The 19,186-nt window shown below is 33.8% G+C and overlaps 1 protein-coding gene across 7 annotated transcripts in view; it reads right to left on the bottom strand.

The window, feature by feature from the left end:
- LOC135201370 (acetylcholine receptor subunit beta-like 2) overlaps positions 1–19,186 on the bottom strand; it is a 658,252-nt gene that overhangs the window by 9,519 nt on the left and 629,547 nt on the right. The window contains exons 10-13 of one of the 7 annotated variants that reach the window (XR_010311516.1): positions 16,723–16,943; positions 16,259–16,330; positions 9,588–9,703; positions 2,715–3,080 (exon numbers count right to left, since the gene is read on the bottom strand). Coding sequence is in view for 4 of the 7 variants with exons in the window: in XM_064230214.1 (XP_064086284.1) it covers positions 9,588–9,703; positions 16,259–16,330; positions 16,723–16,943 (409 nt within the window). In the remaining 3 variants the exon portion in view is untranslated. The remainder of the gene's footprint in view (positions 1–2,714; positions 3,081–9,587; positions 9,704–16,258; positions 16,331–16,722; positions 16,944–19,186) is intronic. The other 6 variants (XR_010311517.1, XR_010311518.1, XM_064230214.1 and 3 more) reach the window with 6 other exon arrangements.

The following is a 19,186-nucleotide window of genomic DNA, read 5'->3' as shown; positions in this document are numbered from 1 at the left end:
ATATTATATTATATATATATTAGGATATATATATATATATATATATATATATATTATATATATATATATATATATATATATATATATATATATAGATATATATATATATATAATATTATATAATATATAATGTATATATATATTTTATTATATATATATATTATATATATATATATATATATCTATATGTATATATATATATATATATATATTATATATATATATATATATATATATATATATATCATTTGTGCTTCAGTACATATACTTTATGGAAAGAGTCTGTTATATCGATACAGTAAATCTTTCATAAGAGTGCAACTGAACATAATTAAGTGTTCAAAATTTCCAGAGCAACAGAAATAGAGTCACAAACAGGAAAATTCAAAGACACGAGATTATTTAGATAAGATGCCAGGCTAGACAATGATTTTGCCTAATGAATTTTTACCTTGTCGGTCCATAGAAATGGTTTATTTTCTCGCTATGGACTTTCTGTGTGCCCGAAAACTTGCCCATATGTTCAGGTATTGTATTTATACATACGAGAGGTGTTTAATTAATTTATGTTCACTATTTACTATTATATTTAAACTAAAATATTCTCAGAATTATTTTTATATATTTTACTATGAACGTTTATGGACAATCAAGTGTATTTTGAAGAACATAATTTATTTTCAATTTATATTTTGGAAAACTTAGTTTAATTTCAATTTAAAGAAAGACATTATAATCTTTGCACAAATGTTCGTTGAGCTTTCAAAGACCTATATATTTTAATCTTGTCACAGCAATAAATAAAACTCATGTTCATGCTTTATGTTAATTCCATCAGTGCTTTACACAGTTTTATGAAGATATGCCGAAATTCTTATGGTATATGAATTACTATTTAATATCATAAGTGGACTACAACATTCACTATCAACATTTATATGAAAATCATCTAAGCTGAGCGCCTACTATGCAACCAGAAAGCCAGTAGCCAATACTGCAGTAATCATGCAACACCTTTTAAAAATCTTAGGATAAGTCTGCGTCACAATCAATTTAGCTTCCAATGTGGTGGCATCTACATCTGTATATCTGGCTGGTAGAAGCAGGTTTCTGCTGCCAGCTCATCAGTGTAGTGTGGTGTTTGAATCACTCCGTAGAAACCAACGGAGAAATCAGAATGACAGTGGCTCTGTTTTATGAGTGTTTCACGATGTTAGCGGTGCTCTTGATATGCACATTTATATTTAACTATTTGAGTACAAGACTCCAATAAATCTATTATTTTGTGTAGGTAACTCTACGAGTTGCTACTAAAATGTAGACAATGCAGGTTTCAGTTGATGCTTCTTCAATGAGATCGCTTTAGTTTTTGTTATTATCGACATCAGCCTCGTCGTAAGTACTGGTATCTGTGATTTATAACCATCAAGTTTTATTACTGGGATTATTTAAAACGTGGTTTAATATTTTCTCGCTTAATAAAAGATCGGAAACCAATCCTTAAATAAAAAGCAGTTGCAGAAAACATGAAGATTTGCTGCTAAGTGCTTCAGTTTCCTTCAATGAGTGTATTACAGCCACAACACTTTAAGCCCAAGTTGAAAAGAAAACGTTGGTAATTTCATACTTACCACTTTTGCTTGAGCTTCATGGACACATTCTTCCACAAATCGTGCACTAGGCACATGTAGAATGGAAACCAAAGGGATGAGAAAAGTGAATCTTACCTGGCCATATTAACCTGAATCAATCACTGACCATACTGTTGTAGGTCTGCTCATTGGTCCTAAATTGCTGTATTTTACCGATTGGCTCTCCTGGTGAAACGGAAAACCAAATACATATTGCCTAATATTTTCTTACAGAAAACATTTCCTCTACATTTCCTTTTCAGGATAGCGTAAACAATCACTAACCACCCTATTACTGATATTTTGGTAAAAAGCAAGTAATGAAAAACAACTCCATTGATGAACAACAGAAAAGTCAATTGTAAATTTTAGTCACTATCATTCAGAAATTTTTGTGACTCTACGCGCTAAAGGTAGAGTTTTATCTGAATTTTATCTTATGTGCTTTGGTTAGTTTCAAAATATACCACGGTTTACTTCATTCTACTTTTGTACCTTGAGGAAGACTGAAGTGGAGCGCAGTAAAACACTAATACAAAGACAAATATCTACCCTGCAAACACAGCGACAAATACACAACATGCAAGTTGCTACTCTAAAGAGGGAAAGGCAAGGCAAATTTCTAGAGACAAAGTCAGTTTAGAGACAAACGGCAAAAATCATTCCCTTTTAGATGTGTTTAAGGTCGGTCGATTTAGTCTGGTTTTAGAATCACAATGGACTGTTCAGTTTTCATTTTAGTTACAAAGCACAGCCAGAGTGCGCCAAGAAGCGAATGTTAATCAGAATAAGAGGGACTAGATCTCAAAGAAAAGACAAATTAAAAAACAAACAAAATCGAATAAAGGATATTTTAATGAAAGGAGATCACACAGCCAATTTTGAGCCCAGAGGAGGTCCTACATATTTCGATCTTTGATATTTCTTGATTGTTTTGTGTTTGCAGTGCAGTTGTGTTCCCTCCAGCACCATCATCATGACCGAAGCAGATTCTGACCCTTTGGGGTGTGTGAGGGTCCCGGAATCTAGGCTCAGAACGGCAGCGGCGTCTCAAGGAAGAATAATGGAAAAATCCCAACTTACTGGAAAACCAACATGGCGACTCGCTAGCTTTCTCTCGCTCTCGCGGCACGCCCCAACATCATCATCATCATCATCATCATCATCACCACCATCAAATCACCAACACCAACATTAACACCAACACCAACACCTTCACTACCACCTTCACCACCGCATTTGGGACAGCCCCTACGCGAGAGAAGCCTACTCATATCGCCTGGTGCTGACTAAGGTTATTTCAGAAAGCTCATTGTCTATTGAGGGTCTTTGGTCATAGAGGGACGGAGCTCGGAAAAAGATCACCAAGCCAAAGATATTTAGAAGCAGAAACACATACAGGAAAAGTCGGTCAAGGACCGTCGCTATAAATTTCCAATCTTCGCATTCCTGCAAAGGGAAAAATAAATAAAAATGAAATGCAGAAAATGATACTTGGAGAAACAAATAAAATTGAACACAAATAAATCTCGAACATTTTTACTGACTTGTAAGCTTAAACATTTGGCATATCTGTAATTCCACAATGACCGCGTGGCATCAGCGAGAGATTGTAGAGAACAGATATGACTTTTCATTGCATTCAGGAATTGGATTTTATCATAACAGACAAGTCATTTATATATGAACATTTTGTGCTCACTTGAGCACAGCAGTTACTTTCACAGAAGCGATTTCTTTCTGCATTCACATAAACACAATACTGAATCAATTAACATTTGTCCAATATTATCTTTATTACTTGAGCATTAAAAATATAAGTAGACAAATACTTAAAATTCTGTGGATTTAATGCATTACTTTATAAATAAATCATTAGTGGAACAGACACACAGGCATGCAGACAGTTATTTTGACCATTTTGTAATGAATCACGAATCACGCTTTAACAGTTAACAACAATGCATCTTGAAAATCCGATTGCTTACTGCCTCTCTAAAATGAAAAAAAAAAATAAATAAAAATATCTTCGAGAAAGAGCACAATGTACCCTGTTCAGAAGAAGAGTAATCAGCTACAGATGCTAAAAAAATATTTTCTGTTACAAAAAACTAATTACAAATTAGTATCTATATATAAAAAACATTTTACCTGAAACGGCACAAAGACATGCAAAACAATTTTTGCTCAAACACGTCTTAGCTAAAAAAAAAAAAATAAAAGAAATTTGTGTGAGTTGATGGCATTTATGTAGATGGATATGCGTGTTTATATATATATATATATATATTATATATATATATATATATATATATATATATACATATATATATATATATATATATTATATATATATATATATATATATATGCGTATACAGTATAATTACAATATCATACGCTCTTATATATATGTATATATATTATCATATGTAATTGCACCAAGCAAACAAGGCTTGGGACCTATATTGATAAGTAAATTAACCAAATATAAATACATATCTATCTTTAGTTTGTCGACTGTGATTTGTAACAAATAATGACCGCATTGAAGTTTCGAAAGTGGGATTTTTCACTTGTAGTCCTTAATATCAGTAGATTTTTTAATTTCCGCAGTAACCGACAAGCTAGCTACGCAGCTTATAATCATTTCCCATGTCGTGCAGGCAATTCTTTTCTGCCGGGTCAAACTTTATACATTAGCCAACAAAATTTGTAAATTGGTGAACATTTTCTTGGCATCCATAGCATGCGCCACATTTTAATAAAAGGACATAAGTAACAAGCACGTTAACCTATACGTGGCCATGTACCCCATTTTTTTTTACAATTTCGTCCTATCTAGAATTTGCCAATAGGAAAATCAACTTATATATAAAACAAACCATATCAAAATGTCATTTCCTGTGCGTTCTTCGTTTAATTATCTTTTGGCAACTAATTTATTTTATTCACAAGAGTACTATTGTTTTTTACCTGTAATCCTTATATATTTGATATGTTTTTATGATAACCTTATCTAAAATTTCCCCAAAACTTGAAACGGGTATTATATACGTTTGCAACTCGTCTAATCTCTGAAAATTATTTTTGTCCTAAAAATTTCTCATAACAGATTTTCCGTTCTGAACAACTGGAATTGGAATTGGTCGCATTACACCGTTCTATCCACACTTTCACCAAAACCTTAAAAGAACTAGAATTTTCGAAAAAAAATTCTTATATATTCTACAGTATTCGATATTTGATATAATTCTGTGGTATTTAATGATATCCCATGTTTTTATGTGAGTAGTACCATAGCTAGCTCACAAGCAATAACTTCAAAGTAGCTAAATAACTTTATCAGCAACACTATAAGATTTGCAGTTTCAAACACCTAAAGAATGTTCGGTATTCTTAACGTATTTCATTTGTTTGTTTGTTTTTTTCTATTTCATATATAGCTGTTGTCCTAAAAATGTGTGTGCGAGATTTGAAATTATAAGCAGAAACTGGTTATTAGCAATTTCAACTAGTCAAAACAAAAAGCCACTTTGAGTCTACTGGTACAAAGCATCAACTAATAATATCATTATCATTTAATTTGATTACAAAGAATTTCGACAAAATAATCAACACGGAGTATTTCTTTTCGATAAACAGAAAATTATCTTAACCAGCTCTTAGCTTTCTGTAAAATGCACGGCCTATGAAGACATACATTGCATTGGGGTAACTTGAAAAAACCACCAGGCCATAAAGTCACAATCTACTAATGCAGTGGATAAATTACTCTGAGACAAAACGTGAAACACTATGTGGGCAGTTGATGAAAAATGAGCCCTTAAACAAAAGCATGTGGACAGCATAAAGCATTAGATTCTAGTATCAGAAAAATTAACTCGTAAAAGTAATGAAAAGAAAATGGAAATGGTGAAGTGATATCTATAAAATACCTTAATAATCTCCAGTTAACAATTCGTCTCACAGGAAGGATTAAAAATGTCCTTTTAATACTTGAATGTCAGGGAGCATGGCCATTGCGATGCATCTAACCCATAGCTCTGATTCAGGGTAGTCATACTGTGTCACTGAAGTTTGAGATGTTACGTAACAATTTTTTTCGCTTTTTATTATTGTAGGTTCTCCGATTCTTTATCTGGAGCTGTCGCTTTCTGTCATCATGATTTGCCTCAGAAAATATTAAAGGAATACAAAGTTTTCAAGTATGAAAATATAAGCAACATTTTTTTGTCACCTGTCATATGAAATTTATTTATGTTATATTCACACATTTCACTTATTATTGCTACTAATGATAACAAATTTGTAGAAACTTCTCACCAAAATAATTGGAACTTGAGAGAGATCTTATAGTGAAGGTAGCGAACCCTGTTCTGTTCGACTGATTAATGAACTATTGGCTCGTCTGACTAATTTTTAACATAATTATATTGTCTCAAACTGCTCGCGAGAAGTCAAGACGACAACTCTCCTACTCAGTGTGGGAAGTTTAAAATAGTATATAATTTAGTGAAATAAGCTTTGGGATGATTACTTTTCTTTCTTAAATATTATTAAAAATTCATAGTAAACGTCAATATAAAAAGCCACAGAAGTTACTGTCTTGACAAGAAATTTTTCACAGAACAGAATCCACAAATGTGAAAAATGAAGCGATGGACCACAAAGAAGTAAATGGAAACTTTAAAAACGGAAACGCTGATAAGCATCAATAATAACCTTTATGATACATTTCCTTCCCTAATCCTTAACAAAAGACCTCGGGAACTGGACATCAAGGCACCTCACCAAGAACACTGTTACTTGACAAACAATAACTTTATACTAACTTATAAACTCAAGAACCAAGAATGAGAGGAAAAGCCTTCAGCGAAAATGGATACGTATGGAAAAGAGCCAATCAAAATTTCCCAAAAATGAAAAACCCGTCATTTTGAAGAATTTAGTCTTTTCACGCAAAAACCAATACTGCAACGATGGTATCCTAAAGTAAGCCGAAGTCTGTGGTACTGTTGCCAAATTCTCTAAGCATGAAAAAAACCTTGCAAACAAAGAAACGGTTTATTAAATTTGGCCGATTCCACCACATTCTATCATTTCTATGTGATGCAAGCCAATCTATGTATATACAAAGAAAGGAAAATCTATGATAAACCTTATTTTAGCTGCAAGACCAATTGAAAATAATGAGGAAACTCCACTAGAAACACCAATCCTTGTACACAGGTAAGAAATATGGGAGGAAAGATCATCATCATGAGGAATAAAGGGTAAACTCAGAAATTCGAAGTTTGAAAGAGTAATAGAAAAAATGTGTCTAAGACAAAATTTTCAAAAACGTGATAGTGTGGATATGATTAGTAATTGGTAATTGGTATGAACAGACAAAGAAGATCAGAGTCAGCCTTTCTTAATCCCTCAATAATAACCATACTAATCATAATATATATATATATAAAAAACTTTAATCACTGCTATAATCCAAGCGAAATCAATAGAGCTGGTCCAATAAAAAATTTTTAATTATAATTTAAAAATAAAAACAATAAATTTCTTTTGGGGTCTAAATTCATAATTTTCTGTAAATGAAAATTACGAGATCAGCAACGGCCAAACTAAACAAAATCCACTCATTCTTTTCTTATTATGCAGGGCAAGTTGTCCTTACGTAAGAATTTAGAAACAAACTAAAACATTAGCATTTTAAAAAGCGATAAAAAAATTTTCTATGCAATTTGTTTTAAGTTTTGGACAATTGGTTTTCTCACACATGCCAGGTCAGATTCCATTTTCCTTTAAATGTTACTATATATATATTTCTTGGCTTCTTGTTCTGACAGCAGAAACTAATGACTCAACATAACACTCCTCTCATGAACGTATCCCATGACTGCTGTACATGCACACTATACATTTTAAAGATTAATTACGGAGAATAAAGGATCTGTATTATCTAAAATGATAACGGACTACAAAATACTAGATGCAAATTCTAAATAAAATTTAAACAGTTATATTCTCAAGCAACTAACAAAGAGCCTACAAATGTCATGCGCCTGCAGCCTCCCGTGTAACAGCGCCTTTTAAACACCAATACCAAAATACTATGAGACTGAAACCTCAAACATATTTTGATAATCTACCTTTTTATTTAAGAAAAATCTGAAAAATCTTCATTCCAGTAGGTACATTGTGATATGAATGGTTGCAATAAGCTTCAATGGATATTCTGTTTTATTATGAAAATATTCAGGTGTGTTAGCAATTAATATATTCAGACCGTCGGGTGAACTGTGGCAACACGTTAAGGAGGCTCTTGGAGTTTGATGTCTCCCGGGGCTTTAAAGAACTTGACTCAGAAAAAACAGATTTTTGAACTATGGAAAATTCCAATACTAAAATGAAAATCTGGGCGTATCTTCTACGGAACCGTTTGAGGATTCTGGGAAAAATTAAATAGATTCTCATTTCAAAATGTTCTTTGTACAGGTCACTAATACACAGATGTTCGTAGCAAAATCATTTTGGGGTTTTGTTCGGTATTAATAATTTTTATTCTTTGAGAAAGTCTGTTAGATTTTGTTGACTACCTTGCCTTCATGAATTTGAGTTGGAAAATTCTCACATTTTCTGTCGTTAGTCAGTCATGGCCACAAACAGAGTGATTCGATCACGTATACTGTAATAACTTTCGGTATAAATATTTCTTTCATATATTCATTTCAACACACATATGTTCTATATTTTTCTCCGATGGTGAATGAATATAAAGCTATTTTGCGCACGAAGAGGATGATACACTAAAATATGGAGGTCCAAACAATTACACACATGCTGAGGAAGAATAGATTTCAAGAATACAACAGAGTATATGAAAGACAGACAATAAGTAAAATAGAGAGGAACTTGCTAGAAATCAGGAAAATACAGTGTGTCAGAAGAGAAATGATATGTTTCTCGCCCATGAAGTCCAATGACAGTAAAAGGAGGTCATTAGATTTAAAAGTTTGTCAGAGGCATAGTATGAAATATTCCTGTATTTCGGTTAAAAAAAGAATAAAAAAATAAAAAAGGAAGCACGAATTATCACATGTAACCAGACACTTCCACTACCAACGACAATCTTTCATATAGCTCTCCAGTCCAAAAACAAACATCAGTCTTCTCATATCCATACGAGCATGTTCTACAAAGCACAAAGAATCCACAAATTTGGTGCAAAACACATACGAAATAGAATGTTGAATGAACGGTAACGTGCGAACATACTGTTTTCTCAAACGCAAGCCAATCTAACATACGCACACCACATTAAGTATTTATCTAATATTGGCACCTCTACTTTAAAAATAAAATTCACACTCAGTCACAAACACTGCAATACCAAAGCCACAAACATCTCACAACTGTGTGACAATAACAGCTCTCTACGTTACGTACATACAAAACACGAACAGGTGAACCGCACTTATGCAGACACTTATTCAAAAGATTAAAAGAAGGAACATGATAGACGGAAGGCTGATGGGTCACGAAGAAGTCACGGTAAAACTATCGACAAATTTCAGAAAAAAAGGAGCAAGTCAAAAATATAAAGAAAAGAAAAAACTTTTATTATGTAATTATTTTACTTTTCCCTGAAAAAATCTGGTCTATATCCTTATAATAACCTGTCATCTCTTTATTAACAGAATATCTAGTGATTTTTTTCCTTTCAAGAAAATTTAACAACAAAATAAATGATTTCTCCACAAGGGCAACTACCCTAACTATTCTGCATAATATAAAAACATAATATAGGTATATGAGTAGCTTATCAAAAACTAAACAAAAGCACAGAGAGAGAAAAACAGAGAAGCTAGCCAACAAAATGTTTAGTGAACCGCGTCAAAAATAAAAACCTACGTGATTACATAAGGAAAAAATGTTTTATTTTGTGAAGATAACTCACCTCATTATCTCTGTCTGCATCTTTGATGTGCTGAGCAATATACTGGACTCCCTCAATCGCTTTTTGGATTTCAGGTGAGTAAGTTCTCTGGTTGTGGAGGTGACAGCCCCCAAGGTCTGTGCAAAGATATTTATTTTGTCAAATTAATCAGATTTTTTAAATTGTGCAAGAGAACCTCCAATGGCTTGCCTTATTATAATAAGGTGACATCACTATCACATTTTCTCATTCATTTCATGGCATGCAAAGTTATTACAAATATTTCCAACAGTATCAGGAGTTATCCTTTTTTTTTTTTTGCACTTAAAGCTACCACTATGTAAGTATGCATTTCCATTTTAAATTTCTCATTAAACTGGGGAAATACTGACATACTCAATAATACACCAATTTTACATAAATAATACAATCGAGGTAATCTTTTACAACACAATATGCCTAATAACAGCAGGAAAGGCTTAGCAAAGCGCAAATGGAAATAAGTGTTGGGGGGGGGGGGGTGGGGGGTAATCTTCCAGAGACCGATTTATTGTCAACCCATTATGTTTACCTTTTTTTTCCATAAGAACTTGAGAAGATGTGAGTTATATTTAATGAGATGGTGAGTTATGAGATTCTGAGTTTTCGGTTAAGACTGTTCTGCAGATGATAGATGACATTAGCAAAGTACCTTGCAGATCCATAGTGACATTTACAAACATTACAGTCGCTGACTACCGAAGTGTTCCAAAGATACGTTTCGAAGAGTGTGTTTGGTTTATTCGAGTAATTTTTAGTGACCCTTTTTATATTTAATAGGACTGGGAGCAAATGGAAATGACTATAACGTTACTGAATAGTCTAACGAAACAGGGCTTACAGATTCCTCAAAAGAACAGTAATACTTTAAAAACCAAAAATCGTCCTTATTCATAACCAGGGAATTCACTAACCCTCCCTTTTTAAATATCAATAGTAAAAGTTAGCTATTTCTCAGAACAAAGCAGAGATAAGGCCTTTCAACATTTTTCAAGGGGTTCCTTTCCTCGGTAACTCTCAGTCTAGTAGTCATACTATATTTGCTTTTTATTATGAGTAAAATGCAAAAATCCTTTATAAATGACCTTGTGTTCTTTATCAGAACTAATCCTAAGACTGAACTCTCTCTCAATGGGGAATTTGAAATGGATAAACCGTTAGCTCAAGTATGTGTCCATCATTGTACACTTTTTTTTATTACATTTTCCCCTTAGTGTTTAATGTTTATCACTATACTCTCTTAGATGTTATATCTTTTAATGTGCGTGTAAATGTAACATTAAGTCGTAAAAGAATACAAGTAAACATATCCATCTTTGTCTCATTCATTTACTTGATACTCTGCATTGCTTCTTAATTTAAGTGAAATACTGCATGCTACCTATCTACAGAATTAGATTAAATATACTTTGCTTGAGATATTGCCTAAAGCGAATGTGATCAAATGTAATTTATTCTTTCCGAATGCGCGTGAATACTCCTGAGAGAGAGTTGTAATTCTGACAGCTTTCCTACGCAACGTAAGATGCTTAATCCTTTAGATTACGCAATCTCTTGTCCGTGGGTAAGAGATGGAGATTTAACCGAGATACCTCCTTAGAGCTGACTCTCGCCAGACTGAAATATACGCTGGGCGGGTATTCTCTACAAGGGGAAAAATACCTCGATATATCATGTATAATCCCATAGTCTCGCCATTTTTTCATCCAAATAGGACTTTAACTGGCTAATTTATCACGCTTCCAACATCGCCTCTCCAACAGCTGAGCCTCCATTTCATTATGTCAATTTACTCCTTATATTTCCCGAAACATTTTCACCTTTACCTAGAAACTTCCTAAGGAATTTAAGAACTTCTTTTTTAACATATACAAAAAATACTACCTCTCAAAATTCTTTACTATTAACTCTTACCAATACACTTAAACACAAAGGCGACCATTACTATTGTAACAAACGTTCAATAGATATTTATATTTTGTGAGCGTAGTCATTGGGTAATTTGTCTATTTATGTTTTCACGCAAATATCTAGCAACCCTTTTAATAGGTTGTTCAGTTGTTTGGATAATTACTCAGAGGAATTAGTCGGATTCTTGTTTGCTTTAATTTTGTTCTCGTTTTTCCAGAGTTTTTTAGTTCTCGCCTGACTCCTGCGTGGGTCCTAATAGTAATTTTTTCCCCCGTCCTCCGACCAAGGTTTCTGAGTTATGGGGTAATGTTGATATTTATATTTAGAGTGAAGTTTTTCCCATTCTTTTTGCGTTAGTTATGTGTGTACTGGGCTTTGGTTTATTGTTGGTATTGTTTAATGATATTGAGTAATGATTGCCACTATTTGTTTATTTATTTATGAAATAATATTATCAATGGAACCCTGTGCCTTTTTTAACCATCTTTTTGTAGCAAATCCATACTGTCCAGCAGGTCATAAAAAGCTGAGACAGAAAGAGTTGGGTTTGTTACACTGTTTGCTACACTATGTACAAATGCATAGTAGTCATAAACATCAGCCTTTGGTATTACACGAATGCATTTTATGGAGTTCTATATTCTGATCAATTTTAAATTACATTATATTATCATGCAGCTGTACAAAATGTAAACTGTTCTCAATTCTGTTGTTTATTAGGGCAACTATAAGATTCTTATTTCAGTATGTTCCTGGCGCATTGCTTGTTATTTCCTACAGGTTGGAAAAAACCGAGCATACTAACAGTAACAATGCCTGAATAATCTGACGAATTCGATTACTCTCTTTTCCCTCTGAATGTTACCGCACCCTTGTAACAAATGTTCCCAGTCTAATCAGGCTTCCCCCTCAGTTTTATGATTATAAAAGCTATCAAGTATTAGTCCAAGTGGCACTTGTTCCGCTAAAAGGGCACAGACAGACGAGAATTATTTGTCATTTACGTTATGTACATGATTACATACTCTTGATTCTGACCGTTAAGTGATATGTACTTTGTATATAACATTATTAATTAATAAGAAACAAGTCGTTTTAGTGAGATTATACTATCTATTCACTTGGTGCTCTGTGGCTGAAACAAGCTTCTTTTTCCTATCAGTGTTTACCATAATGAAATAGCGATTTATAGGTACATATTTTACCAAGGTCAAGCGAAAGGGAAGGTCTGCTCACTTCCCTCAAAATCCCCAATGCAAGTGGAGCTTTGTCTACCTCCTCATTGCATCAGCGGGTGAATTGCCGTAAAGAAAACGAAAAAAGGAAAATGGGTATAATTTGGGGGACTACTATTACTATCACAATATCATTAAGTGTTTCATATCACCCTACAATTTCGTTTCTACTAATATAAACGCCAGTAATAAGGAAGTAATTCTTGCACCATACTGGAATTAGTGAAAGAGGAGCTTCGTGCATCAATGTAATTACTAACAATGTAAAAGTGACGCACTATTTTCATATACATACATATTTTTGAGATAGGTTCCAAAACCGGATTTTACTTGTATTTTTTGGAATTGGGACAGTCGTTTATAAATGCTACAACCCTTAGATGTACGTGCCACATCTTTTGATTGTTTACCTTTCGTATTTCTTAATTTTTTGGGAAAAATTGGAAAATTACACCTATTTCCATCTTAAATTTCCCGATTCCTATACCTGAAGCCATCAACACAACACTCACATGACATTATGCAGTGATATGTATACTCTATTATTATTGAGAAATTCTCAAGTCTACCTTTATTATTACTCCGTGCCAGTCAGGTCAGCACTGAAAGAGTTTCCCGTCCTAGACCTTGAGCAGATACCTCTAAGATACGCCATCGTCTACGTATTACCCCAGGTGGTAGGCAACTCCACCCAACTGGGTAGACCTTGTCTCTCTTGGCCATATATGGGACATGATAGCTTAATTCATATGCATACATACATACACACAAATATAAATTACATACATATATATTTGTGTGTATATACATACATGGAATTGACGTTTTACCAAATACCTATGTAATTGGAATACCTACAATGCCAACATAAATTCTCGATTTCTTCGCCTTTTGGATGCAGCTCTCACTAAAACATGTGAAAAATCATGAACTTTTGAGGGCAATGTGGTTATTCCAAATACAAACACACACACGCGCACACACACACACACACACACACACACACATATATATATATATATATATATATATATATATATATATATATATATATATATATATATATATTTATTTATTACTAGCTGACCAACCCGATGTTGCCTGGGAAGAACTCATAGAAATTTTCCAGCACCTCCTTAAATGACTGTCCCTTTCATCCAAAAATATGAAAAATATTTGTATCTTGATCAATTGTAAATTAGTCAACATGCAATTAATTCTGTAAATGTGAGGAATCTCGTGTGATTCCTCTATGGTAGGAATGACAAAAGCAACATTTCTTATTTTGGTTATATAACTGGACTGAGAGCCGCACAACCCTCTGATATCTACACTGGAATCAGTATTACCAAGCTACATCCAGGAAAGCGGAATCTACGCAATTGTTATTCATAACGGGGAGAAACTCGTCTTGCAAGTTTAGACTGGACACTGCTTGTAATTGCTACACTGACCTCTCAACATGAATAGCATAAAGATGATGTTCAAATATGGCATCAGTAGTAACCTATTTATACTATGTTATTTAACTAAATATTCAGAAAAATATTGTGTTGGTGGAAGTTATTTGCCATTTCACAGTTCGCTGCTGCAGTATTATGTATTATGTTTAAGGAGAGTTCGGTCTCAATTTAGTTCCCCTTCTTGAAAATTCAGTGCGCCTCTGTTGACTTCAATAAATTATGTAAATGGAAGTTAATCAACCTCGGCTGGTCGCAGATGGGAGTACAAGCACACATTGGTCCAGAAACCCCATCCCGAAATGCACCAGTCACCTATATCTTGGACAAACTCGCTCTATCGGCCCCTCAAATTCAAGACATCTGTTTCCCACTCTCCATCTTCTTCTTTCCCCACTAAAATTCCGAACGATACACACGTCAACTTGCGGTTTTTCCTCCTCTTAAGTTCTTAATATCTGTCCTTTTACCTATCTAAGTGGCATTTTTACCGCATCTTTGCAACTCACTTGTCAATACTTTTTACAACATAAATGCTATGCAAGTTGAGTACTCCAGCAACCTATAATTTTTCTCACTTGTTTGCAATCAACAAACAATTCCATTCGAAAATGAAAATCTAACTCGACGATCTGGTCATTCATTTAAATTTCCGCTTCATAGTTTTCCCGCTCTCTTCCACGCTTCAATATTTAGTCACACCTCTATCATCCTACCTTAACCTCAAAACCCCTATACAGATCCCCCTTATGGTTTTTTCCGCCATTCATACTACCATTCACGTCTCCCCTTTCATGGCTTCCATTTATTCTTAGTATTTTAATCATGGTAAATCCAATTTCAACTTTCTTTCATCCCCCTAGCACCTCATTTTTGTTAACATCTACAATTGTAACATTAGCAAACACATTTCATTCTTGACCCATTTTCCTAACCCTCATCTTTGCATGGACTTCCTCTAATTTCTCATTAGAGTTACGTCATTAAAACTCTTAATTATCCTCAAGACATTACCTTCTACAACGTACGTCCTTGAACCCCCTCTCCCCCTATGCATCCCTAACAATTCCAGCATGAGTCTCTTCAAGGACCTGGTACACAACATTCGGCTATTTCCTTCTAACTCTGAAACGTTATCACAGTGGTTTTAAAACAAAGAACGCATCCACAAACACCTCCCACCGTCTTTACTATAAGTCCACGATACTTAATTTCTATCAGGTCTTCTATGAGAGTTATTGTTATTTTACACACGCACGCGCACGCACACACACACACACACACACACACACACACACACACACATATATATATATATATATATATATATAATATATACATACATACATATCATACATACATACATAATATCACATCATACATACATACATACATACATACATACATACATACAAACATGTACAGACATACATGCATACATATATGTGCGTATTTAAACTGCATTCAATCAAAAGTAAGCTTTTCTCGGCTCCAATGAATTGCAGATGATTTTTATAGCTAAACAAAGGGAAGCTGTAATACACTGAAATGCTTGCGGTGTAAATTAACTTAATTTATAAAGGTGACTTAAGAGACTATAGTTTAAAATAGTTCATAGTATACAGTCTCAATGGGATGAACCTTTATAAATACGGTTTGTAAAAGTATAAACTCTTACCAAATTCTATGCTATTTCTCTACTTGGTTTGCTTGTAAAAACATCGCGTATAAAATAATTTTTCTACTTATCAAGTAAATTAAAAAACATTTCTAACGTACTTTTTTTTTCTTTTACAAGAGTCAGGCTTCGTTAATGGAAGCATTTAAAGGTTACGTAAATCCTACATAGACTTTTATGGACAATCTACAATACTATATATAATGTACGAAACTAAAAAGGTAAAGGACTTTTGGATTTTTAGCATATCTACCATCTACCTTGGGCTTTAATAGCATTTATATAATAATATATAAATGGTATTACTTGTAAAGTATTACTTTTACGGGGAAAACATCCAACATCTACAAACAAAATAATTTATCAGACCTTTAATAACCTCCCTTAGCAATTCATCAAAACATCTAAAATCTTTACACTTCCGAAAAGTGAGGAGAAAACCTGAAATTTATTTTTGTCATGAAAAAACAACAAACTTTGAATATCGTTTTGAGTACAATTCAACAGTTTATTACATTGTACAAGTTTTCAACTGTTGGCAGACAAATAAAATCATCAATAAAACTGAAACATTATTCCTAAATTACTTTAAGCTTCTCTGCTTAGTGTTTTGAACATCTCATGAAAGAAATCTATCAGCAAATATAGGTAGGCAGTGTTGCTCTTACTTTTGGTTAAAACATCACAGTTCCACTATTGAGGCAAAATACAGAAAAAGCATTGACGAATGATTCAGTTTCCTTGATCAGTAAGTATTAAGAACTCGGAACAGCTGTCGATATGCGTCAAGGCCTTAATCATTATAAGGGTACACAGATAAATACAATGCTCACCACATTTACCAGCAGAATGCGAAGTCAGAAAATCTTCGTTGAACTTGAATCCGTTTCCTCCGCCTCCGCCTCCTCCTCCCCCTCCACCACCGCCACCGCCACCACCTCCACCTCCTCCTCCGCCACCTCCGCCTCCACCCCCTCCGGCACTGCCACCATTACCATTGAAGCCCCTTCGCTCGCCTCCTCGAAATTCTACGAAGGGATCGTTGTATGGATCACTGTTGACAGAAAATGTTTTAAATGAGCCAAAAAGAACAAGCTTATTTGTTTTACTGTATACGGGATGAAAGTGTATTAACATTCTCATTCGCTGTGGTGATGATGTTGATCTGTGACAGTCACTTCCCACTAACGGCTTTCAGTAATAACAAGATAAAATGAAGAAGTATATTCTGGAATAGGGTAGAAATATTACTTTTACTGTACTGTGTACACTGAAATGCTTAAATTTATTAAAAAGAACCACCCAATTTCTCTGTTTCAAATGTAATCAAATATTCATTTATATACACTGAAAATTACAGTTTTCCTACTAACAGGCAAAGCAAAACGAAGGTAATTGAAATTGGTCATAATTTAAAAAATGCTTCACCAGCAATATAAGAAAAAGGTAACGATATGTCCAGAATGTGATAAGCTTTCAGGGCCTACAAATGAAGTGTTATGTATTAACTATCACTAATTAATGTGAGATACAGGAATAGAAAATCCATATGCCATAAGGAAAGGAATCATAACAAAGAGACTTTGTGAAACAGTTATTAAAGCAGAGTTTTAATTTTCTAATGTTATACATATACACACATATACGTATATTATATGTGTGTGTAAATGTGTGTCACAAATGATGAGTCCTCACGTGTGTATAAATCATAACGCCATTAATTAAAACTACATCATTCGGAAATCCTGTACTCCATTCGACATGCTACGTTTTATACAGAGCTTTTTACAAAACAGCATATTTGGAGAGCTGTGGGTGACGAAACAACCTTCCCATTGTAATAACACCAAATCTTTCTAAGATCAAACGACAGTTCGTTTCTGTCTACAGTAGAACTTTAAATATGGCGATTTCATTCCAGGTTACTGTAATTGTAACCCTGCGTTCTATCTCATAACTGCTAGTTGATAATGAAATGCCTATATTTCACAAAAATATTTTGAATCTGAATGTCATAATGGTATTTTTTTAATACGTAAATACCACATGCGTCATGGCATTTGGTATGCTCATAACGGTAGCAATATAAAGGAAGAACCAGTGAAGATTTTCAGTACAGTAAGCACAACATTGTCAGATTTAAAAAGAAAAAAAAGTCATGGCTACTATATTAATTATTCCCATTTTGCCTATTTCTTTTCTACCAATGATCTCTCCATCTTTGGCGTTTCACATAAATTATTGGTAATGTGGCAACTTTAACTAAAATTAGCAAAAATATGTGGCTTCAGATCTCATGACTAGGCAAATTGCAGTTCCCTATTTGCGTACTGTTGTTTATACATCCACAAAAGAGTTATAGATATATATTCCTCAATATATATTTATAACCAGTTGAGGAATATATATAAATATATATTCCTAAACTGGCCGGTCTTAAAACCTAGTTTACAATTTCTTTGAATTAAACATTCCTATTTAAACCATCTGGGATGCTGCCGCAAAGCCGCAAGAAAGACTAAAACCTTTCTCTAACTACGGAGGCGTTGGTGAGATTACTCATCCTTCTGGTCAGATTTTGTTGGTTCATATCTGAACAAGGTATCAGTAGCCAAGACATTCACTAGCCAGTCTTGTTTCTAAAAAAAATGAAACCCCACGCAGCTTTATTAGTAATAAAGATATTCTACTTTCAATCTACTGAAACACTCATCTCTGAAGGAACTCCGCAATAACAAAATGTTAACCATTTTTGTATTTTCTTAAACTGCATTGGAACCTACCAAATAATGAATTCTCTAACGATTGCTCGTTTTACAGAGCTGATTTAACAAAAACATAGACGACACCAAATGCAGCTTTCGTCGATACCAGCATTATGGTAGCTGGTAGGCATGGACTGGTACAGCATTACAGAATAATGGAGACTTGGCAGTTTTCACGATCTACTGAATTTGGTAACAAAAGAAAATGGTTTAGATTACAATAAGCTCTCCAAAGGTGCTGTTTTGAAGGGGAAAAAAAGTGGAACTCCCTCTGCTTTCTTAAATCATATATATTTGAAAATGATTGGCTCTTATGTTGGTTGCTCAACCTGAACATTTAATGAACGACTATTTCTGTGAGAGCCGGTATGAGGATGTAACTCTCTCTACTTTTCAAAAGGTTGCACTTGTATTGTGTACCCTCTAGCAAACTTGTATAAAGTAGGAATCTTTATGCCTACAAAGGTTGTAAAGGAGTAAGAACATTTTCTTTTGAAAAATACTTGAACGCATTCGATGTAAGGTTAACTGA

Source organism: Macrobrachium nipponense, chromosome 28, assembly GCF_015104395.2.
Source record: "Macrobrachium nipponense isolate FS-2020 chromosome 28, ASM1510439v2, whole genome shotgun sequence".
Classification (NCBI taxonomy): Eukaryota; Metazoa; Arthropoda; class Malacostraca; order Decapoda; family Palaemonidae; genus Macrobrachium; species Macrobrachium nipponense.
The sequence above is the reverse complement of the archived record's forward strand: the minus strand, read 5'-3'. Positions and strand labels throughout refer to the sequence as shown.